Source organism: Mobula hypostoma, chromosome X1 (genome assembly GCF_963921235.1).
Source record: "Mobula hypostoma chromosome X1, sMobHyp1.1, whole genome shotgun sequence".
Taxonomy (NCBI): domain Eukaryota; kingdom Metazoa; phylum Chordata; class Chondrichthyes; order Myliobatiformes; family Myliobatidae; genus Mobula; species Mobula hypostoma.
In genome coordinates this window covers 69500888-69526421 of record NC_086128.1, presented here as the reverse complement: position 1 = coordinate 69526421, position 25534 = coordinate 69500888, and the positions used below count along the sequence as shown (strand labels likewise).

At 49.1% G+C, this 25534-nt stretch overlaps 1 protein-coding gene across 1 annotated transcript in view; it reads right to left on the bottom strand.

Moving 5' to 3' along the window:
* Positions 1-25534, bottom strand: part of LOC134340242 (zona pellucida-binding protein 2-like) — a 103122-nt gene that overhangs the window by 59157 nt on the left and 18431 nt on the right. Inside the window, exons 2-3 of the mRNA XM_063037243.1 lie at positions 16842-16937; positions 4723-4848 (exon numbers count right to left, since the gene is read on the bottom strand). Coding sequence (XP_062893313.1) covers positions 4723-4848; positions 16842-16937 — 222 coding nt within the window. The remainder of the gene's footprint in view (positions 1-4722; positions 4849-16841; positions 16938-25534) is intronic.

Genomic DNA, 25534 nt, shown 5'->3' with positions numbered 1-25534 from the left:
TCCCACAGAGCCTCTGACAATCAAGTCCAGCTCCTGGCCTTCACGTGTGGCTTTGGCCAGATGGGGCTCGTCAGCCGAGGCTGGCAGCTCATCTCGGAGAAGGAAAGCTCTGATCTCAAACCTCCGCCGGCGTGCAGCTATACCCACTCATAGAAAAGGCTTTGGGAGTAAACCCTGAGGGTAAAATCTGGAGCTGCAGTCCCCGGGGCAGTCCAGTCCTACACTGAGTTCGACAAAGACAGGCAACTCCTGTCACACCGCTGGTGCCAAAACTGTACTGGTCTCTGCAGTTCCTTTGGATTCATCAGCTGCTGCACGGGCAACAGCTTGCTCGCCATATCGTACTGCCCTGGCTTGTGTATCATATAAACAGCTAGGACGCAACATCCACTGTCAACCCCAACCACGGAGGGGCATCTGAGTACTGTCACTAGACAAATTTCCAGTTCCAGCATCCCATTGACACATTCCATGGATTTCTCTTCACCTTCTCCCTCTTCAGTTCTTAAACATCAATTCTTATTGTTCTTTACAATACAAAGGTGTTGCGAAAATAACACCCACAAAATGCTGGAGGAACTCAGCAGGCCAGGCATGATGTATGTAAAAGAGTACGGTCGACGTTTCGGGCCTGCTGAAGGGTCTTGGCCCGAAACATCGACTGTACTCTTTTCTATAGACGCTGCCTGGCCTGCCAAGTTCCTCCAGCATCTTGTGTGTGTCGCGTGGATTTCCAGCGTCTGCCGATTTTCTCTTGTTTGTGACTGGAAAATAACATCACAAAGGATCCCACCCACCCTGCTCACGGACTGTTTGTCCTACTCTCATCAGGGTGGAGGCTACGTCACACCCACAGCAGAACCACCAGCCTCAAAAACAGTTACTTTCCCCAAGCAGTGAGGCGGATCAACACCTCCACCCACCGACCCACCCCTTCACACTCCCAACCACCGCGACTTTATCATTTCCTGTCAGAGTCACCTTGTGTACCGTCACTTTATGGACATTCAATCTATATATATATCAATGTAAAAGCTTTTTTATACATTCACATTTATTATTTTTTAATTACCATATTCTTTATGTTACTGTGTTTTGTTTGTGCTGCATCGGTACCGGCATAACAATTGTTTTGCTCTTCTTTACACTGGTGTACTGGAAATTACATGAAACAATCCACTGCCCCTGGAGGTGGTGCGTGGTGTCCACGCTTGGCCATATATATTTTTTTCATGTGAATATGCTTCTTTGCTCACAATGTTGAATGTGCTATTTTGTTTGTTTTGCAACTTTGGCCCCAGAGGAATGCTGTCTGGTTCACTGTGTGCACTATGGTTGAATGATAATTAATTTGATTTGATTTGATTTTGAATTTTAAAGAGTTCTGGCATTGTTTGGCGATTGAGAAAAGCTGGGTGCTGCTGACCTGTGCAATTGCTGCTCCTAATTTTTTTTAAAGTTCCTTTGCATATTTTTATTCAGTATTTCAGTTCAAAATAAAACAATCATAACAGCACACTGTGCCCCACCAAAACCGATCAGCGCTGGAAAGTTTCGACATGAGTTTTGACATTACTATGAACACCAAGCAGTCGGTAAGAGTGTAGTGCATTCTTTGGCCATGTGAGGGTGTCGTGCCCCACTCCAGGACTGTTCTTTGCTTTTATCATCAGAGAAACGGTTCAGTGTATTTGGCAACTTCACAAAGCAGTGGAAACAGCCGGGCCGACATTGGGGCAGTGATGAGGAATGGCTAGGACAACACGACAGCAACATCAGTGGGGTGACGTTGAGGGTAAGGCCAGAATAACACTAAGCGAATGACATGGCTTATTAACCATTATCTGCTGAATAGCTGAGTGTTTACTGTCAGGTTCTGGAGATAGAATATTTTCCAAAAGCTCATTTTTGATTTGTACGTTGTTAAACCACTGAAATTCTACCCAGCAAGAGACAACCCAAGCCCAGGGACAGGGTTAAACAAAGTCAAAGCCCAACATCACATCAAAACGTGCAGTGAATTGCTGAAGGATCAAAGCGAATTCATGATCAAAGTACATATACAACCCTGAGATCCATTTTCTTGCGGACTTACTGAGTAATAGAATAATAACCGAAATGGAATCAATGAAGTGGAATTGTCTCATTTGAGTCAATGACCAACAGTCGGAGGAGAGAGAGCATGCCCACAACCTGCTAATCCATCTTTGGATTGTGCGAGGAAACCACAGCACCCGGAGAAAACCCACAGTCATGTGACTAGACAGTGTACCCGGATCGCTGGTGCTCACTGCTGGCCTACCGTGCCGCCCTTCTGCGCTACCTTATTGCCCTAACTAGTGCGACCTCACTTCCCGACTCTTGAACTCAATTCCTTGACTATCAAAGGAACACAAGAGGCTCTGCAGAAGCTGGAAATCCACAGCAATGCGCACAACAGTGCTGGAGGAACTCAGCTGGTCAGGCAGCAACTACGGAAATGAATAATCAGTCGACGTTTCGGGCCAAGATCCTTCATGAGGACCTGCATGCCTTATGCCTTCTGAGGGTCCCTATCAACCTATGTAACCACTTCCAGGAAACTATAGACTTGGACCTCAGGATACTGTCTGCACATCAACACTGTTAAGAGTTTTACTCTTAACAGTGTCCTGTCCCTGCACACTTGACCTCCCGAGGTGCAACACTTCACATTTGTCCGGGTTAAACTCCATCTGCCATTTCTCCACACATATTTACAGCTGATCTATATCACGCTGTATCCTTTGCCAGTCTGCTACACGATACCATCTTCGTATCATCTGCAATCTTACTAACCCACCCATCTACATTTTCATCCAGGCCAGTTGTATACAAGTTACAAACAGTATAGGAAGGATGTTGGGGCTTTGGAGAGGGCACAGAAGAGGTTTACCAGGATGCTGCCTGGTTTAGAGAGCATTGTGCTGCATGAGAGGCTGGACAACGTTGGGTTGTTTTCTTTCGAGTGGCGGAGACTGGGAGGAGATCTGATAGAGGTTTACAAGAGAGGTGTAGATAGTGTGGACAGGGAGTATCTGTTCCCCACGGCTGAAATGTCTAATACATTTCACATTTGACCTCCCGAGGTGTAACACTTCACATTTGTCCGGGTTAAACTCCATTGAAGGTGAGAGGGGGTAGGTTCAAGGGGGATGTGAGGGGCAAGTTTTTTACTCAGAGAGTGGTGGATGTCTGGAATGCACTGCCTGGTATGGTGGTAGAGACAAATACATTAGAGGCTTTGAAGAGCCGTTTGGATAAGCACACGGATCTAAGGAAGATGGAGGGATATTGACATGGTGTAGGTAGGAGGGATTAGTGTTTGGGTGTTTTTGATTTGCTTTTTAGCTGGCTCTGATGTTCTGATAGATGCCCCAGTACGGATCCCTGTGAAACTTGGCTAGTCACAGATCTCCAGCCAGAATAAGTCCCATCAACCACAACCCTCTGTCTTTGATGGGCAAACCAGTTCTGAATCCAAACAGCCAATTCCCCGTGGAACCCCACGAAAGAAACCTTTCATCTGGCAAATTAAAAATGCTTTTCCATTATGGGTTTTTTTTTTGTTAAGTACATTTTTCAGGGGAAATTTACAAAAACTGTGGGGCGGCATGTTAGCACAACGCTTTACAGGATCAGCAACCTGGGCTCAATTCCCGCTGCTGTCTATGAGGAGTTTGCATGTTCTTCCTGTGACCACGTGGGTTTCCTCCAGGTGCTCCAATTTTCTCCCACCGTCCAAAGATGTACCGGTTGGCAGGTTAATTGGTCATTGCAAGTTGTCCCATGATTAGGCTAGGGTTAAAATCACAGGGTTGCCAGGGTGACAGCTCTCGAAGGGCCAGAAGGACCGATTCCACACTGCATCTCAATAAAACAAAAACTGTTTGGCCAAATCGACAAGGGGTCATGTGACTTAACGTTAACGTGTCATTCTGTGGTTGCGCTCGGTTTGGAGAGGTTTTTTCTAAACTGTTCAGAGAAAGTCTGCATTTATACAGCATAATGATATACCTTATAATCGATAAAATAGCTTCAAGTGTAATCGTTACTGCTGAGTAAACCAAAGTATTACGTTTGGAAAATAGAACGGTAATGCCAAACTAATTAAACTAGTGATGCCTAGTTAAACTAATCCCTTCTGCCTGCTTGTGATCCATATCCCTCTATTCTTTATTGAACTACATGATTTAAAAACACCAAGTTACAGAAGATAGAAGAGTACAGCACAGGAACAGGCCCTTCAGCCCACAATGTTGTGCCAACCCACCAGCTAAAACGTAAATTAAAAAAAACAAACACTAATCCCTTCTACCTACACTATGTCCATATCCCTCCATCTTCACACATCCATCTGCCTATCTAAATGTCTCTTCAAAGCCTCTAATGTATTTGTCTCTACCACCAGACCAGGCAGCTCATTCCAGGCATCCACCACCCTCTCAGTGAAAAACTTACCCCTCACATCCCCCTTGAACCTACCCCCTCTCACCTCCAATGCATGCCCTCTGGTATTAGACATTTCAACCCTGAACATCATCCTGCAAGATCTTCAACTCGCCACAACAACCCTTTCTCAGGAAGCGAAGTATCACCAATACACTGTAAACTATAACCACAACTAATTAATCATGACTGCTCCTCTATTGTCACAGACTAAAATTTGTGCATAAAGCTGATTCTGGAGTAAATGTATCTCACCTTTTATGTTTCTTCCTGTTGGGCCGATCCATATGAAATACGGATCTACTAGTTCTTTTTCTGACAGTTCCTCAGTTGTACAGAGAAGAGACGGACTATCAGTGTACATCTTCACATAAACTTTTACTGGAAAAAGAATTGATAGGAATTAGCAGCAATCACGCAACAGGAGTGCACAATCGTAAACACCAGAGAGTCTGCACATGCCAGAAATTTAGAGCAACACACACAAAATGCTGAAGGGACAATAGCAGGTTGGGCATCGTCTGTGGAAATGAATAAACAGTTAACATTCTGGGCCAAGACTCTTCTTCAGGATTGGAAAGGAAGGGAGAAGGCACCAGAATAAAAAAAGGTGTGGGGGACAGGGTGGTGGCTACCTGGAAGATCATAGAAGGAAAAGGTAAAGGGCCAGGGAGGAAGGAGTCTGATAAAAGAGAGCGGACCATGGGAGAAAGGGAAGGAGGACCTGGATCCAAGAGGAAGTGACAGGCAGGTGAGAAGAGGTAAGAGGCCAGAGTGGGGAGTAGAAGAAGAGGGGAGGGAGATGGAAAATTTTTTGACCGGAAAGATAAATCAATACTAATGCCATCAAGTTGGAGGGTACCCAGATGGTATATATGGTGTTTCTCCTCTCCCCTCCCCCTCCCACCGCCGAGGGTGGCCTTATCGTGGCAGAAGAGCAGGTCACAGGCCGGCATATCAGAACGGGAATAGGAATTGGAAGTGTCTGGCCACCAGGAAGTTTCATTTTTGGTGGATGGAGCGGAGGTGCTCGCACAATGTAACTGTTTGCTGGCAGTCCCTGGGCTTTGTGAGGGTTCTGTTCCTGAGAATGTCTGTAAGCAGATTTTTTCTGTGAATCAGAAATGTCCTTTCTTTTTATAGCTACTCGCTCTGCATACACTCTCTATCACTCTTTCATTTCATGGAATATCTTCGATGTTTACTCTAACACTATCGATTAAACTAACGGATCATGTATAATATGTATAGATTCAAAGAATCATAGAAAAGTGTGGCACAGAAACAGGCCCTTCATCACATCTAGTCCATGCCGAAACCATTTAAACTGCCTACTCTCATTGATGTGCATCAGCACCACAGCCCTCCATACCCCTACCACCCAAGTACCTATCCAAACTTCTCAAAGATTGAAATCAAAATTGTATCCACCATTTGTGCTGGCAGCTCACTCAACACGCTCACCACCCTCTGAGTGAAGGAGTTTCCCCTCATGTTCCCCTGAAACACCTTTCACCCTTAACCCATCAGCTCTCATTGTAGCCCCACCTAACTTCAGTGGAAAAAGCTTGCTTGCATTTACCTTATCTATAACCCTCATGATTTTGTATACCTCTATCAAATCTCCTCTCAATCTTCTACGTGAACGTGAAGGAGCCTACATGACAGGAAATCCAGGACATCATCCGGAAAGCTAAAGCATCAGCTGCCCCAGGCCCAAGTGGCATACCTTATAAGGTGTATAAGAAATGCCCTATGGAAGGTCACGACAAAGATCTGGGTCAAAGGTACTATACAATCAAGTTGGAAATTGGCAGAGGGATGCTTTATTCCAAAGGAAGAGGTTTCTTCCACAATTGCCCAGTTTAGGACAATTTCTCTCCTGGATGTGGAATGTAAGATTTTCTTTTCTGTGCTTGCAAGAAGGCTGACTTCTTACATGACGCAGAACTGCTATATCAACACATCCAAACAACAAGAATTCTGCAGATGCTGGAAATTCAAGCAACACACATCAAAGTTGCTGGTGAACGCAGCAGGCCAGGCAGCATCTGTAGGAAGAGGCGCAGTCGACGTTTCAGGCCGAGACCCTTCGTCAGGACTAACTGAAGGAAGAGTGAGTAAGGGATTTGAAAGCTGGAGGGGGAGGGGGAGATGCAAAATGATGGGAGAAGACAGGAGGGGGAGGGATAGAGCCGAGAGCTGGACAGGTGATAGGCAAAAGGGATACGAGAGGATCATGGGACAGGAGGTCCGGGAAGAAAGACGGGGGCGGGGGGGAACCAGAGGATGGGCAAGGGGTATATTCAGAGGGACAGAGGGAGAAAAAGGAGAGTGAGAGAAAGAATGTGTGTATAAAAATAAGTAACAGATGGGGTACGAGGGGGAGGTGGGGCATTAGCGGAAGTTAGAGAAGTCAATGTTCATGCCATCAGGTTGGAGGCTACCCAGACGGAATATAAGGTGTTGTTCCTCCAACCTGAGTGTGGCTTCATCTTTACAGTAGAGGAGGCTGTGGATAGACATGTCAGAATGGGAATGGCCCATTTTATCCGTGTAGGCGGAACAAGTGCTACACATGCCCTTACACTTCCTCCCTTACCACCATTCAGGGCCCCAGACAGTCCTTCCAGGTGAGGCAACACTTCACCTGTGAGTCGACTGGGGTGATATACTGCGTCCGGTGCTCCCGATGCGGCCTTCTATATATTGGCGAGACCCGACGCAGACTGGGAGACCGCTTTGCTGAACACCTACGCTCTGTCCGCCAGAGAAAGCAGGATCTCCCAGTGGCCACACACTTTAATTCCACATCCCATTCCCATTCTGACAGGTCTATCCACGGCCTCCTGTAAAGATGAAGCCACACTCAGGTTGGAGGAACAACACCTTATATTCCGTCTGGGTAGCCTCCAACCTGATGGCATGAACATTGACTTCTCTAACTTCCGCTAATGCCCCACCTCCCCCTCGTACCCCATCAGTTACTTATTTTTATACACACATTCTTTCTCTCACTCTCCTTTTTCTCCCTCTGTCCCTCTGAATATACCCCTTGCCCATCCTCTGGTTCCCCCCGCCACCTTGTCTTTCTTCCCAGACCTCCTGTCCCATGATCCTCTCGTATCCCTTTTGCCTATCACCTGTCCAGCTCTTGGCTCCATCCCTCCCCCTCCTGTCTTCTCCTATCATTTTGGATCCCCCCCTCCCCCTCCAACTTTCAAATCCATTACTCACTCTTCCTTCAGTTAGTCCTGACGAAGGGTCTCGGCCTGAAACGTCAACTGCACCTCTTCCTAGAGATGCTGCCTGGCCTGCTGCGTTCACCAGCAACTTTGATATCAACACATCCATTCAGAAAGGTGGTATTCCAGGCTTTTTGGGGTGTCTGGAACACACCTCAATGATTAGCCATTTGATCAGTGAGGCCAAGCAGAAAAAAGGCGACCTAACAGTTGTCTGGTTAGACCTCGTGAACGCCTACTGGTCTATTCCACATCACCTCATCCTAGAAGGACTCGACCACTACTACATCCCAGTGGCTATTCGAGACATGATCACCAGCTACCTAGGAGGATTCAAACTCCAATTTACATCAGCCCATTTCACAACTAGTTAGCAGGACCTCCAGAAGGGGATTCCAACAGGGTGCACCATCTCCCCCACCCTATTTATTATGGGAATGAACCTCCTATTATCAACAGCAGAAGATGTAACCTACGGCCCGACGCTGGAGTCGGGCATTGTTCAGTCAGTTCTAAGAGGGTTCATGGACGATATCACTAACAACTGTGCCACATGTCCAAGCAAGATGGGTATTGGAAACCCTGGGTCATGCAGCCACTTGGGCGAGGATGTCCTTCAAGGCCAAGAAGTCCACGTGCATGGTAATCAGAAAGGGCAAAGTTACTAGCAAGTTTAGCCTCCAAGTTCAGGGTGAGGTCATCCCTTCCATTGAAGATAACCCGATAAAATGCTTGGGGAAGTGGTTTAATGTGTCACTGACAGAAGGGGCCAATGTCACCAATGCTGTGAAGCAGACGAATGGCTGAAGAAGATCGACAAATCCGGACTTCCCGGTAAATTCAAGACCTGACTGTACTAATACGGCATTCTGCCCAGGCTTCTCTGGCTCTTCACACTTTGAGTTCCCCATGACTGCCGTAGAGGGCATCGAGAGGAAAACCAACAAGCACCTGTGGAGATGGTTGGGAGTTCCCCCAAGTTTCTCTTCAGTGGGCTTCTATATTCCATCTGGGCAACAGCAGCTTCCCCTGTCATCTGTTGTGGAGAAATTCAAGGTGGCAAAATGCAGAGCCTTACTGAGCTTGAGAGATTCTAATGATGTCTTGGTAAAGCAAGCAGGGGTTACAACCAGATCTGGGTGCAAGTGGGCAGCCAACGCAGCTGTGGAGGAGGCAGTGTGTTCTCTGAAGCTGCGAGATATCATCGGCAACCCCTGGGTCGGGTGGCAAGGCCTCGGCTCAGTTCATAAGGAGCAGCCGAGACATGGTACAGGCAGAAGTACGATCTGTGAGGAAGAGAAGCGGATGTCAAAGGCAGTGGAACAAGGGTCCCAGGGTGCCTGGACAAAATGGGATCTGCCTAAGCGCAAGATCTCATGGGCAGAGTTATGGAGACTGGAGCCCTTCCGTATTTCCTTCCTCTTGCGATCTGTGTATGACCCCCTTCCTTTGCCACATGGGGGATGAGAGAGGACCTGAACTGTAAGCTCTGTGGTCAAAAGGGGACGCTGGCTCATATACCGTCTGGGTGTAAAACAGCTCTAACTCAAGGACGGTATAGATGGCAGCATGATAAGGTGCTTCTGGCTCTTGCTGACACACTAGAGCGGGAGAGATGCAAGAAGAGGACGGCTGGCACAGATTTGAGGAAGGCCATCACCTTCATCAAAGAGGGAGCCAGGCCTTTTGTAAACAAACAGCCAAAGCCCAATCTGCTGCTAATGGCCAGGTCCTGGGAGATGAGGGTCGATGTGGGAAGGAAGCTGCAGTTCCCGGATGTGCTGCACACAACCCTACGCCCGGACGTTGTACTGTGGTCAACCGAAGACAAGAAAATAATTCTGGTTGAGCTGACTGTGCCTTGGGAGGAGGGATGGGAAGAGGCCCATGAGAGAAAGGCCTTGAAGTACCAGCCCTTAGTGCAGGAGTGTAAAGACAAGGGACGGCAGGCATGGTTGTTCCCTGTGGAGATCAGCTGCAGAGGCTTCCCAGCCAAATCAGCATGGTGGTTGTTGCCAGCTCTGGGCCTGGACGAAAGGAGCAAAAACCAAGCAGCTCGTAGGATGGGGGAAGAGGCAGAACAAGCCTCTTGTTTGATTTGTTGTAGGCGAGAGGAGGGGAACTGGAAGCCAGGAGCAGATGGACAGTGATTTGGCCATCACTGCCGGCCCACCAACTGGAGAGTGTCGTGGTTAAGGGTCAAAACACTCGGTGAAGGTTGGGAACCACCTGATGACATCTGCTCCTGGCTGAAGGCTACGGTTACCTTATAAGGTAACTGGAGAATGCACCCTAACAGGTGTATGTAACAAATACGTTCCAAGGAATAAACCTAACCTGTTCATTCTTTCCTTATAACGCAGTTCCTCCAGACCCGGCAACATCCCTGTGAATTTTCTCTGTACTCTTTCAACCTTGTTTACACCTTTCCTGTAGGTAGGTGACCAAAACTGCACACAATATTCCATCTACAGATACTTTTATATCCCTTAATATATTGTGTTAACGATGTTTCATTTAGCTGAATACATGTGTAAGGTTGAATGATAATAAATTTGAACTTGATACTGTTACTGAGTTTTATTATTAACATTATTATTTTGAAAATTCTTTCAACATTTATAGGAGAATTTGTGTAAAGTTGGATTTCTGGGTGGCAGGGTGAAGATGCATCTCTACCAAAGGAGGTGTGAGGTGCTCCTTCCCTCCGCCAGCCTGCAGGTCACCCTTGGGCAAGGTGTAGCACCTGCTTAGCCCCCGATCAGGGTCACAAGAAACCATGAGAACAGATGGTGGACGGTTGTCTGAGCAGCCGGTGCAGATCACAAGTCCCAGTTATGTGACCACTGATGCCAGGCAGACAGTCTCTGAAGAGTATTGATAACGGCGGCGGCGGGGGTCACCCATTTTGTAAAGACACTGCTCCAGAACAACTTCTGCAGAAAAATTTGCCAGAATAATCATAGTCAAAGACCATGATTGCCATGACACATAATGATGATGATGATGCTAATGGTTTCTATCAGTCACGTCTTCCGCAACCTGGAGAGCCCTTGTATTTTCATTACAAAATATCAGCATCCATATTTCTTTATACACTCTCTTCTCCTGCCTGTGAAAATACTAACTCGCCAGAGAGTGCTTCAGCCCCACAGCTAACCCAACATACAAGTTATTTTTATTTTTAATTTGTTTAGTGATGGAGCAAGGAATAAGCCCGTCAAGGCTCCCCAGCAACCCCAGACAAATCCAATTAACCCTAACCTAATCACGGGGCCGTTTACAATGACCAGTTAACCTGTCTGGTATGTCTTTGGACTGTGTGAGGAAACCGGAGGGCCTGGAGAAAATCCAGGTGGGTGTGAACTTTCCTCTATTCAGGACACTTAGGACAGCAGGTGCATAAAAAGGACCCGGAGGATGGTCAGGGACCCCAGTCACCTCAACCACAAACTGTTTCAGCTGCTTCTGTCTGGCAAGCGGTACCACAGCATTAAGGCCTGGACCTACAGGCTCCGGGACAGCTTCTTTCCCCAGGCCGGCAGATTTATCATTACACATTGACTTCATTGCATATCTGCATATTCATTGCATACATGTGCACAAAGCAATTCTGTATACAATCTCAGTGTTTGGGCAATTCCTCCCACCTTTCCCTTCTTTATTGCTTCTACATTACAGCAAAGATGCAACATAAAGATTTTTACTCCCCCGTGTTGTGAGATGGATGAAATAAATTGTAATTCTAAAAGCCACACATTTCACGTGGAGAACGTTCAGAGGGAACTTATAGGATGGTGCCGGAACGCCCCGAGCTGGAATAACCGGTACACTAGCTTGGCGCCCAATTGCGTCTGTGATCAAAGTTCAAAGTCAAATTATTATCAAAGTACATATATGTAACCCTAAGATTCATTTTCACAAAATCTATAGAATAGTAACTATAATAGGATCAATTAAAGATCAACCAGAGTGAGCAAGACAACAAACTGTGCAAATGCAAATATAAATAAATAGCAATAAATAACGAGAACATGAAAGAATCCTAAAAGTGAGACAATTGGTTGTGGGAACTTCTCAATAGGTGAGTACAGTTATCCCCTTTTGTTCAAGAGCCTGATGGTTGAGGGGTAGTGGCTGTTCCTGAACCTGTTGATATGGGACCTGAGACTCCTGTACCTCCTTCCTGATGGTTGAGGGGTAATAACTGTTCCCGAACCTGGTGGTGTGAATCCTGAGGTTCCTGTATCGTCTTCCTGCTGGTTGAGGGTAATAACTGTTCCTGAACCTGCTGGTGTGGGTCCTGAGGCTCCTGTACCTCCTTCCTGATGGTTGAGGGGTAATAACTGTTCCCGATCCTGGTGGTGTGGGACCTGAGACTCCTGTACCTCCTTCCTGATGGTTGAGGGGGTAATAACTCTCCCTGAACCTGGTGGTGTGGGACCTGAGGCTCCTGTACCTCCTTCCTGATGGTTGAGGGGTAATAACTGTCCCTGAACCTGGTGGTGTGGGACCTGAGGCTCTTGTACCTCCTTCCTGATGGTTCTTTCTGGGTAATGTAGCCACTTGGGTGAGGATGTCCTTCAAGGCCAAGAAGTCCACGTGCATGGTGATCAGACAGGGCAAAGTTACTAGCAAGTTTAGCCTCCAAGTTCAGGGTGAGGTCACCCCTTCCATCGAAGATAACCCGATAAAATGCTTGGGGAAGTGGTTTAATGTGTCACTGACAGAAGGGGCCAATGTCACCAATACTGTGAAGCAGACGAATGGCTGAAGAAGATCGACAAATCCAGACTTCCCGGTAAATTCAAGACCTGACTGTACCAATATGGCATTCTGCCCAGGCTTCTCTGGCTCTTCACACTCCAGGAGTTCCCCATGACTGTCGTAGAGGGCAGAGAGAGGAAAACCAACAAGCACCTGTGGAGATGGTTGGGAGTTCCCCCAAGCTTCTCTTCAGTGGGCCTCTACATTGGTTCTGGGCAACTGCAGCTTCCCCTGTCATCTGTTGTGGAGAAATTCAAGGTGGAAAAATGCACCACGTTCAGGAACAGTTATTACCCCTCAACCATCAAGAAGGAGGTACAGGAGCCTCAGGACCCACACCACCAGGTTCAGGAACAGTTATTACCCCTCAACCATCAGGAAGGAGGTACAGGAGCCTCAGGTCCCACACCACCAGGTTCAGGAACAGTTATTACCCCCTCAACCATCAGGAAGGAGATACAGGAGCCTCAGGACTCACACCACCACATTCAGGAACGGTTATTACCCCTCAAACATCAGGAAGGAGGTACAGGAGCCTCAGGTCCCACACCATCAGGTTCAGGGACAGTTATTACCCCTCAACCATCAGGAAGGAGGTACAGGAGCCTCAGGACCCACACCACCAGGTTCAGGAACAGTTATTACCCCTCAAACATCAGGAAGGAGGTACAGGAGCCTCAGGACCCACACCACCAGGTTCAGGAACAGTTATTACCCCTCAACCATCAGGAAGGAGGTACAGGAGCCTCAGGACCCACACCACCAGGTTCAGGGACAGTTATTACCCCTCAACCATCAGGAAGGAGGTACAGGAGCCTCAGGACCCACACCACCAGGTTCAGGGACAGTTATTACCCCTCAACCATCAGGCTCCTGAACCAAGGTGGATAACGTCGCTTACCTTAATTCTGAACTGATTCCACAACCTACAGATTCACTTTCAAAGACCCTCAACTCATGTTCTATTTGCATAATTTGTCATCTTTTATTTATTGGTTATCTGTCAGCCTTTGTCTGTGTATAGCTTTTCATAAATTCTATAGTATATCTTTTTCCTGAAATATCTGCAAGACAATGATTCTCTTGGTGGTATCTGCTCATAAATTTACTTTGAACTTTATTAGTGATGTCACTGTGGAACAATTTTAGACAATCTGCAGATCAAAAATTGGAGGTGGAGTATGAATGCACTCATTCGAGATGCACCATTTCATATGACATAGGCGATCACGGTCTTTCCATGATCAGTATTGTTCTTGGCAAATGTTTCTACAGAAGTGATTTGTCATTACCTTCTGCTGGGTAATAAAGCAATAGTACAGAGCAATACTTAAAACAGTATAAATTACAATCATTTATTCATTGTGTGCCGTGTCGTATTACGTGGGCGATCACAGTCTTTCCGTGACCATGATTGTTCTTGGCAAATTTTTCTACACAAGGGGTTTGCCATCGCTGCCTTCTGGGCCGTGACTTCACAAGACGGGTGACTCACCTCCCCCCCACCCCCCCCCCCAAGCCATTATCAATACTCTTCAGACATTGTCTGCTTGATGTTAGTGGTTGCATCACCAGGACTTGTGATCTGCACCGGCTGCTCATACGACCATCCACCACCTGCTCCCATGGTTTCACGTGACCCTGATCGGGGTGGGGGGGGGCTAAGCAGGTGCTACACCTTGCCCAAGGGTGACCTGCAGGCTAGCAGAGGGAAAGAGTGCCTTCGGTAGAGATGTATCTCCACCCCACCACCCAATGAATGATGCACTGGCTCCAAATAATTCCTTCCGGAGATCTGCAAATTTTCTGATGTTGTCTGTGCACATGAACTGAAGGATTTGGACCACGACAGATACCGACACAGTCTCACGTATTTTAACGTCACAGGCACTGAGATAAATTCAGAGATAGTCACAGGCACATACTTGAAGCAGAGGCAGCAAACGTGCTGATTTAATAAAAATACTAGAGACGGAGGGGCCTACAGATACTACCAGACCCATTTAGACCCTCCCGCAGTTTGAGTTTTTTAGAAAAATAAAGTCTTGTTGTCCTGCTACCAGTGAGAGAACATAGAAACATAGAGCAATATAGTACAGGCCCTTCGGCAAACAATGTGGTGCTGGGCTTATAACCTACTCGAAGATCAACTGCAGACTTCGATGAGCAAATGGCCTAATTCTGCACCCATGTCCTATGGTCTAATTATTCCCTCCTACATAGCCCTCTATTTTTCTTTCATCCATGTGTCTACCTAAGTCTGTTAAATGTCCCTATTGTATCTGCCTCTGCCACCACCCATGGTAACTGGGTCCACGCACCCGCCACTCTCTGTGTACCTTTGACATCCCCTATACTTCCCTCCAATCACCTGAAAATTATGCCCCCATGTACGAGTCATTTTTGCCCCAGGGGAAAACTCTCTGGCTGTCCACTCAATCTATGCCTCTTATCATTTTGTACACCTCTATAAAGTCACCTCTCGTCCTCCTTCACTCCAAAGGGAGAAACTCGAGCTCACTCAACCTTTCAACATTTGATTTGTTTTCTTTTCTGAGATTGTGTCACTGCCCCATTAATCACCGAGACTTGCATTGTTCGAACACAGAACATAGAACAAAACGTCCCTAACTATCTGTCTCTACCAACAACCCAGACAGCACATTCCAGGAACCCACCACTCTGTGTAAAAAAAAAACTTACCCTTCACATCTCCTTTGAAATTACCCTCTCTCGCCTTAAATGTATGCCATCTGGTATGAGACATTCCACCCCTGGAAAAAAGATACTCCTTCTCTACTCTATCTATGCCTCCCATAACCTTATAAACCTCTATCATATCTTCCCTCGGCCTCCACCGCTCTATGGAAAACAACCCAACTTTGCCCAATCTCTCGTGCTAGCACACGCCCTCTAAACCAGGCAGCATCCTGGTAAACCTCTTCTGCACTCTCTCCGAAGCCTCGACATCCTTCCTAGAATGTGGCAACCAGAACTGTATGCAGTACTCCAGATGTGGCCTAACTAGAGTCTTATAAAACCACATAATGTTGTGGAGCTACGATGACGCTCAGTAGCAACTGCTTCGAACTCATCTGTGGAAGCAGCTTAATTTCAACCTTTAACGTCACAGTTTTTGCTTTTCAGGGACGATCAGATTCTGCTGGAGACCCTGACAGAGAGCTGCACTCAGACTTCGGTTCTTTGCAGTGGGGGGACCCGCTCCTGGGGCTATTGACCAGCTGCTTTTCGAAATCCCACGGACATGGCCTGGAAGGCGAGTGCGCCTTCGGGGTTTCAACGCTTTGCGGCCTTGTAGACGGGCTGATTCAATGCCAGTGCCACTGACGGAAGCATCGTGGGAGGAAAGAGAACATCAGGAACAGCAGATCAACTGTTGGAGGCTCTGTACTCGGTGAATCACGCTCTCTCTCATTGGTGGGAGTGTCTTTTGCCGATTCTTGAGTCAAAGAACCCAGGGGAAAAAAAAGTGATGTGACAGACTTTTATCATCGCAAATCAGCGAGTTGTTTTGTTACGTCTCACCTCTCGCTGTGAAAGGGGGACACCTCTCTTTCCCTATATTAGGGAATGAGAGAGAGCCTGGAGCATGTCGAATTGTTGGATGAACGATTAGTTTTTGTTGTACTGCACATCATGGTCTTTCTTGGGGGCTTTTCTATGGCTTGCTTGGTGGGCAGAAGGCGCTGATGCTTTTTTTGCAGAAGGAAGTAGGGGAGGGTCGCTGCTTGTTCGTGGGAGGGGGAGTGGGGGGGCTTTGGGGTTCTAACATTTTTACTGTCACTCATTCTTTGGGGGCACTCTTCTGTTGTTGTGGATGTCTGTGAAGAACAAGAATTTCAGGATGTACTGTATATTGCATTCATTTCTCTGATATTAAATGGAACCATCGAACATAACTTAACCGACTTTTGAACTCAATGCCTCGACTAATAAAGACAAGAATGCTGTGTGCCTTCTAAACCATTTTATCAACCTGTGCAGCCGCTTTCAGGAAGCTATGAAACTGAACCTCAAGATCCCTCTGCTCATCAACACTGTCAAAGATATTGCCCTTAACACTGTACTGTTTCTGCACCACTTGACCTACCAATTTCCAACACTTCACACTTGTCTGGGTTAAATGCCATCCTGTCACTTCTCCGCCCATATCTGCAACTGATCTATAGCCCTTTGAATTTTTCTGCCAGTCATCTACGCTATCCACAACACCATCAATTTTCATATCATCTGCAGACTTACTTACCCACCCAGCTACTTTTTTATCCAGCTGATTTCTGTATAAGTTCCAAACAGCATGTTCCATTCTTATTATTCATTGACCCTCATGACATTAGTTACCTGGTTTGTTGCTGTTGCCATAAATTTGTGTGATCATTTTATGCCCAGAGAGTTGGTGGGTATTTCCTGTAGTTTCAGCAAACTCATCAGGTTTACCTATGTTAAAAAAAGACACACACGGTTGTAGTATTTCTGCTCAGCAGTAGCTCACTTGCTCTGTTCAATTTCGCTTGTTGACAAGAAAGTGCGCGAGCGCACACACACTTCGCAGTGACGTTCAGTGTTGCAATGTTTATAGACAGTTTTTATATTTTCCCCATCAAACTCACTGTTTCCCCATCTGATATCGATATGCAGTGCCATTACCAACTACCAGTTTGCTGAATAAGACCAGGCCCTAGGAGTGAAATTAACCCTTTTAGCCCATCGAATCTGCTCTGCAGTGATGGTTCAGAAGAGATATATGGAAATTATTATTAATCCGCTATTATTACTATTTTTCTTAACAACTAATATCATTACTTAGCCTATTAGATTAGAATTTCAACTGTACATAATTATCCATTTAAGTGTCTAATTTCTTTTTATATCATCTTAATGTGCACTAAGGAATGTATAAATAATTATAGTTTTATACATATATAAAAAAAATGGAAAAGGTTATAAATGTGAAAAAAGTACCTGGTCCTTGTGAATTCCTTATCCAAATAAAAATAAAAAATTTTAAAAAAAGAATCTGCTCTGCAATTTTGTCACAGCTGCTTTATTACCCTTCAGAACCCCATTATCCTGCCTTCTCCCCGAAACTTTTGATGCTCTGACTTATCAAGAACCTGCCGAGCTCCACCATGAGTCCATGAGATATAGGAGTAAATTAGGCCATTCTGCCCATCCAGTCTGCTCCATCGTGGCTGATTACTATCCCTCTCAACACCATTCTCCTGCCTTCTCCCTGTAACTATAATCCACGTTATATTCAGAAGGACCACTGTTCATTTGCTGGCTTCCTATTTCTCAACTACACCACAGTTCATCAGGGTTACAAACAGCTATGCAAGGAGAGCGATTTCTGTATATGGTGTGGGGGAAGGGATGGGAGTGTTGAGGTTTAGGTATATGGTGTGGGGGAAGGGATGGGAGTGTTGAGGTTTAGGTATACAGTGTGAGGGAAGGGATGGGAGTGTTGAGGTTTAGGTATACAGTGTGGGGGAAGGGATGGGAGTGTTGAGGTTTCGGTATACGGTGTGGGGGAAGGGATGGGAGTGTGGAGGTTTAGGTATACAGTGTGAGGGAAGGGATGGGGTTGAGGTTTAGGTATACGGTGTGGGGGAAGGGATGGGAGTGTTGAGGTTTAGGTATACGGTGTGGGGGAAGGGATGGGAGTGTTGAGGTTTCGGTATATGGTGTCGGGGAAGGGATGGGAGTGCTGAGGTTTAGGTATACGGTGTGGGGGAAGGGATGGGAGTGTTGAGGTTTAGGTATACGGTGTGGGGGAAGGGATGGGAGTGTTGAGGTTTTGGTATACGGTGTGGGGGAAGGGATGGGAGTGTTGAGGTTTAGGTATACAGTGTGAGGGAAGGGATGGGAGTGTTGAGGTTTAGGTATACGGTGTGGGGGAAGGGATGGGAGTGTTGAGGTTTCGGTATACGGTGTGGGGGAAGGGATGGGAGTGTTGAGGTTTAGGTATACGGTGTGGGGGAAGGGATGGGAGTGTGGAGGTTTCGGTATACGGTGTGGGGGAAGGGATGGGAGTGTTGAGGTTTCGGTATATGGTGTGGGGGAAGGGATGGGAGTGTTGAGGTTTCGGTATATGGTGTGGGGGAAGGGATGGGAGTGTTGAGGTTTCGGTATACGGTGTGAGGGAAGGGATGGGAGTGTTGAGGTTTCGGTATATGGTGTGGGGGAAGGGATGGGAGTGTTGAGGTTTAGGTATACGGTGTGAGGGAAGGGATGGGAGTGTTGAGGTTTCGGGATACGGTGTGGGGGAAGGGATGGGAGTGTTGAGGTTTCGGTATATGGTGTGGGGGAAGGGATGGGAGTGTTGAGGTTTCGGTATATGGTGTGGGGGAAGGGATGGGAGTGTTGAGGTTTCGGTATACGGTGTTGAGGAAGGGATGGGAGTGTTGAGGTTTCGGTATACGGTGTGGGGGAAGGGATGGGAGTGTTGAGGTTTCGGTATACGGTGTGGGGGAAGGGATGAGAGTGTTGAGGTTTCGGGATACGGTGTGGGGGAAGGGATGGGAGTGTTGAGGTTTCAGTATAGTGTGGGGGAAGGGATGGGAGTGTTGAGGTCTCGGTATACGGTGTGGGGGAAGGGATGGGAGTGTTGAGGTTTAGGTATACGGTGTGGGGGAAGGGATGGGAGTGTTGAGGTTTAGGTATACGGTGTGGGGGAAGGGATGGGAGTGTTGAGGTTTCGGTATACGGTGTGGGGGAAGGGATGGGAGTGTGGAGGTTCCGGTATATGGTGTGGGGGAAGGGATGGGAGTGTTGAGGTTTCGGTATATGGTGTGGGGGAAGGGATGAGAGTGTTGAGGTTTCGGGATACGGTGTGAGGGAAGGGATGGGAGTGTTGAGGTTTAGGTATACGGTGTGGGGGAAGGGATGGGAGTGTTGAGGTTTCGGTATACGGTGTGGGGGAAGGGATGGGAGTGTTGAGGTTTCGGTATACGGTGTGGGGGAAGGGATGAGAGTGTTGAGGTTTCGGGATACGGTGTGGGGGAAGGGATGGGAGTGTTGAGGTTTAGGTATACGGTGTGGGGGAAGGGATGGGAGTGTTGAGGTTTCGGTATATGGTGTGGGGGAAGGGATGGGAGTGTTGAGGTTTCGGTATATGGTGTGGGGGAAGGGATGGGAGTGTTGAGGTTTCGGTATATGGTGTGGGGGAAGGGATGGGAGTGTTGAGGTTTAGGTATACGGTGTGGGGGAAGGGATGGGAGTGTTGAGGTTTCGGTATATGGTGTGGGGGAAGGGATGGGAGTGTTGAGGTTTAGGTATACGGTGTGGGGGAAGGGATGGGAGTGTTGAGGTTTAGGTATACGGTGTGGGGGAAGGGATGGGAGTGTTGAGGTTTCGGTATACGGTGTGGGGGAAGGGATGGGAGTGTTGAGGTTTCGGTATATGGTGCGGGGGAAGGGATGGGAGTGTGGAGGTTTCAGTATAGTGTGGGGGAAGGGATGGGAGTGTTGAGGTCTCGGTATACGGTGTGGGGGAAGGGATGGGAGTGTTGAGGTTTCGGTATACGGTGGGGGAAGGGATGGGAGTGTTGAGGTTTCGGTATATGGTGGGGGGAAGGGATGGGAGTGTGGAGGTTTCAGTATAGTGTGGGGGAAGGGATGGGAGTGTTGAGGTTTCGGTATACGGTGGGGGAAGGGATGGGAGTGTTGAGGTTTAGGTATACGGTGTTGAGGAAGGGATGGGAGTGTTGAGGTTTCGGTATACGGTGTGGGGGAAGGGATGGGAGTGTTGAGGTTTAGGTATACGGTGTTGAGGAAGGGATGGGAGTGTTGAGGTTTCGGTAAACGGTGTGGGGGAAGGGATGGGAGTGTTGAGGTTTCGGTATATGGTGTGGGGGAAGGGATGGGAGTGTTGAGGTTTCGGTATATGGTGTGGGGGAAGGGATGGGAGTGTTGAGGTTTCGGTATACGGTGTGGGGGAAGGGATGGGAGTGTTGAGGTTTCGGTATAGTGTGGGGGAAGGGATGGGAGTGTTGAGGTTTCGGTATAGTGTGGGGGGGAAGGGATGGGAGTGTTGAGGTTTAGGTATATGGTGTGGGGGAAGGGATGGGAGTGTTGAGGTTTAGGTATACGGTGTGGGGGAAGGGATGGGAGTGTTGAGGTTTAGGTATACGGTGTGGGGGAAGGGATGGGAGTGTTGAGGTTTCGGTATAGTGTGGGGGAAGGGATGGGAGTGTTGAGGTTTCGGTACATGGTGTGGGGGAAGGGATGGGAGTGTTGAGGTTTTGGTAAACGGTGTGGAGGAAGGGATGGGAGTGTTGAGGTTTAGGTATACGGTGTGGGGGAAGGGATGGGAGTGTTGAGGTTTTGGTAAACGGTGTGGAGGAAGGGATGGGAGTGTTGAGGTTTAGGTATACGGTGTGGGGGAAGGGATGGGAGTGTTGAGGTTTAGGTATACGGTGTGGGGGAAGGGATGGGAGTGTTGAGGTTTAGGTATACGGTGTGGGGGAAGGGATGGGAGTGTTGAGGTTTCGGTATAGTGTGGGGGAAGGGATGGGAGTGTGGAGGTTTCAGTATAGTGTGGGGGAAGGGATGAGAGTGTTGAGGTTTCGGGATACGGTGTGGGGGAAGGGATGGGAGTGTTGAGGTTTAGGTATACGGTGTGGGGGAAGGGATGGGAGTGTTGAGGTTTCGGTATATGGTGTGGGGGAAGGGATGGGAGTGTGGAGGTTTCAGTATAGTGTGGGGGAAGGGATGGGAGTGTTGAGGTCTCGGTATACGGTGTGGGGGAAGGGATGGGAGTGTTGAGGTTTAGGTATACGGTGTTGAGGAAGGGATGGGAGTGTTGAGGTTTCGGTAAACGGTGTGGGGGAAGGGATGGGAGTGTTGAGGTTTCGGTATATGGTGTGGGGGAAGGGATTGGAAGAGTGTGCTTTTAGGTATACCTGGGTTGAACAGATTGGGAGACGTAGGGGAATGTGATAAATGCTGGGTGGAGGCAGAGGGATGGCATGGGAGGAGTGCAATTTGTGTATATGGGATGGTCTAGGGTACCGGATTGGGGCCGCCAAGGAATGTGATCAGAACACAGAAATATAGAAAACCTACAGCATAATACAGTCATTCTGCCCACAAAGTTGTGCCGAACAAGTCCCTACCTTAGAAATTACTGACCCATAGTCCTCTATTTTTCTAAGCTCCATGATCTTATCCAAAAGTCTCTGAAAAGACCCTATCATATCTGCCTCCACCACTGCCACGGGCAGCCCATTCCAAGCACTCACCACTCTCTGCACAAAAAACTTACCCCTGACATCTCCTCTGTACCTACTTCCATGCACCTTAAACCTGTGCCCTCTCGTGCTAGCCATTTCAGCCCTGGGAAATAGCCTCTGACTATCCACACAATCACTGCCTCTCACCATCTTATACACCTCTATCAAATAACCTCTCATCCTCCGTCGCTCCAAGGAGAAAAGGCTGAGTTCACTCAACCTATTCTCATAAGGCATGCTCCCTAATCCAGACAACATCCTTGTAAATCTCCTCTGCACCCTTTCTGTGGTTTCCACATCCTTCCTGTAGTGAGGCGACCAGAACTGAGCACAGTACTCCAAGTGGGGTCTGACCAGGTCCTATATAGCTGTAACATTACCTCTTGGCTCTTAAACTCAATTCCATGATTGATGAAGGCCAATGCACCGTAAGCCATCTTAACCACAGAGACAACCTGAGTAGCAGCTTTGAGTCAATACTTTATTGACCCCAGGGGGAAATTGCCAGAAGTCTTACCATTAATACTATATTCTGTCATCATATTTGACCTACCAAAATGAACCACATCACACTTATCTGTGTTGAACTCCACCTGCCAGTTCTCAGCCCAGTTTTGCATCCTATCGATGTCCCACGGTAACCTCTGACAGTCCTCCACACTATCCACAACACCCCCAACCTTTAGCAAACCTACTAAGCCATCCCTCCACTACCTCATCCATTTAATTTATAAAGAGCATGAAAGGAGGGAGAGAGAGGAGAAAGGGGGAGAGGGGGTGGAGAGAGTGGGGAGAGAGACGGGGAGGTGATAGGAAATGGGGGTGTGCAGGGAGATGGGATGGGAGCGGTGAGGTTTGTGTGAATGCGGGGGAACTGGATGTGGATGTGGGAGGTGACAGGAAATCAGGGTTATGGAGATGGGATGGGAGGGGTATGGAGGTTTGGAACTGGGGGGGAAGTGAAGGGGTTTGGGGAGAGATGGGATGGGAGGGGTGAGGGGGGAAGGTAAAGGGGATTGGGAAGAGATGGGATGGGAGGGGTGAGGGGGGAAGGTCAAGGGGTTTGGGGAGAGATGGGATGGGAGGGGTGGTGGGTTTGGAACCGGGGGGAAGGTGAAGGGGTTTGGGGAGAGATGGGATAGAAGGGGTGTGGGGGGAAGGATGAAGGGGTTTGGGGAGAATTTTGCATCCTATCGATGTCCCACGGTAACCTCTGACAGCCCTCCACACTATCCACAACACCCCCAACTTTTAGCAAACCTACTAAGCCATCCCTCCACTACCTCACCCATTTAATTTATAAAGAGCATGAAAGGAGGGAGAGAGAGGAGAAAGGGGGAGAGGGGGTGGAGAGAGTGGGGAGAGAGACGGGGAGGTGATAGGAAATGGGGGTGTGCAGGGAGATGGGATGGGAGCGGTGAGGTTTGTGTGAATGCGGGGGAACTGGATGTGGATGTGGGAGGTGACAGGAAATCAGGGTTATGGAGATGGGGTGAGAGGGGTGAAGTTTGCATGAATGGGGGAGAACTGGATGTGGACTTGGGAGGTGACAGGAAATGGGGGGTTTGGGGAGAGATGGGATGGGAGGGGTGTGGAGGTTTGGAACTGGGGGGGAAGTGAAGGGGTTTGGGTAGAGATGGGATGGGAGGGGTGAGGGGGGAAAGTGAAGGGGTTTGGGGAGAGATGGGATGGGAGGGGTGAGGGGGGAAGGTGAAGGGGTTTGGGAAGAGATGGGATGGGAGGGGTGAGGGGGGAAGGTGAAGGGGTTTGGGGAGATATGGGATGGGAGGGGTGGTGGGTTTGGAACCAGGGGGAAGGTGAAGGGGTTTGGGGAGAGATGGGATGGGAGGGGTGAGGGGGGAAGGTGAAGGGGTTTGGGGAGAGATGGGATGGGAGGGATGAGGGGGGGTTTGGAACCAGGGGGAAGGTGAAGAGGTTTGGGGAGAGATGGGATGGGAGGGGTGAGGGGGGAAGGTGAAGGGGTTTGGGGAGATATGGGATGGGAGGGGTGGTGGGTTTGGAACCAGGGGGAAGGTGAAGGGGTTTGGGGAGAGATGGGATGGGAGGGGTGTGGGGGGAAGGTGAAGGGGTTTGGGGAGAGATGGGATGAGAGGGGTGGGGGGAAGGTGAATTGGTTTGGGGAGAGATGGGATGGGAAGGGTGTGGGGGGAAGGTGAAGGGGTTTGGGAAGAGATGGGATGGGAGGGGTGTGGGGGGCAGAGATGGGATGGGAGGGGTGTGGGGGGAAGTTGGAGGGGTGTGGGGGGAAGGTGAAGGGGTTTGGGGAGAGATGGGATGTGAGGGGTGTGGGGGGAAGGTGAAGGGGTTGGGGGAGAGATGGGATGCGAGGGTGTGGGGGGAAGGTGAAGGGGTTTGGGGAGAGATGGGATGGGAGGGGTGAGGGGGAAGGTGAAGGGGTTTGGGGAGAGATGGGATGGGAGGGGTGAGGGGGAAGGTGAAGGGGTTTGGGGAGAGATGGGATGGGAGGGGTGTGGGGGGAAGGTGAAGGGGTTTGGGGAGATATGGGATGGGAGGGGTGGTGGGTTTGGAACCAGGGGGAAGGTGAAGGGGTTTGGGGAGAGATGGGATGGGAGGGGTGAGGGGGGAAGGTGAAGGGGTTTGGGGAGAGATGGGATGGGAGGGATGAGGGGGGGGTTTGGAACCAGGGGGAAGGTGAAGAGGTTTGGGGAGAGATGGGATGGGAGGGATGAGGGGGGAAGGTGAAGGGGTTTGGGGAGAGATGGGATGAGAGGGGTGGGGGGAAGGTGAATTGGTTTGGGGAGAGATGGGATGGGAAGGGTGTGGGGGGAAGGTGAAGGGGTTTGGGAAGAGATGGGATGGGAGGGGTGTGGGGGGAAGAGATGGGATGGGAGGGGTGTGGGGGGAAGTTGGAGGGGTGTGGGGGGAAGGTGAAGGGGTTTGGGGAGAGATGGGATGTGAGGGGTGTGGGGGGAAGGTGAAGGGGTTTGGGGAGAGATGGGATGCGAGGGGGTGGGGGGAAGGTGAAGGGGTTTGGGGAGAGATGGGATGGGAGGGGTGAGGGGGAAGGTGAAGGGGTTTGGGGAGAGATGGGATGGGAGGGGTGAGGGGGAAGGTGAAGGGGTTTGGGGAGAGATGGGATGGGAGGGGTGTGGGGGGAAGGTGAAGGGGTTTGGGGAGAGATGGGATGGGAGGGGTGAGGGGGGAAGGTGAAGGGGTTTGGAGAGAGATGGGATGGGAGGGGTGAGGGGGGAAGGTGAAGGGGTTTGGGAAGAGAAGAGATGGGAGGAGTGAGGGGGGGAAGGTGAAGGGGTTTGGGGAGAGATGGGATGGGAGGGGTGGGGGGGAAAGGTGAAGGGGTTTGGGGAGAGATGGGATGGGAGGAGTGTGGGGGAAGGTGAAGAGGTTTGGGGAGAGATGGGATGGGAGGGTTGAGGGGGGAAGGTGATGGGGTTTGGGGAGAGATGGGATGGGAGGGGTGAGGGGGGAAGGTGAAGGGTTTTGGGGAGAGATGGGATGGGAGGGGTGAGGGGGGAAGGTGAAGGGGTTTGGGGAGAGATGGGATGGGAGGGGTGAGGGGGGAAGGTGAAGGGGTTTGTGGAGAGATGGGGGAAGGAGAAGGGGTATGGGGAGAGATGGGATGGGAGGGTTGAGGGGGGGAAGGTGATGGGGTTTGGGGAGAGATGGGATGGGAGGGGTGAGGGGGGAAGGTGAAGGGGTTTGGGGAGAGATGGGATGGGAGGGGTGTGGGGGGAAGGTAAAGGGGTTTGGGGAGAGATGGGATGGGAGGGGTGTGGGGTAAGGTGAAGGGGTTTGGGGAGAG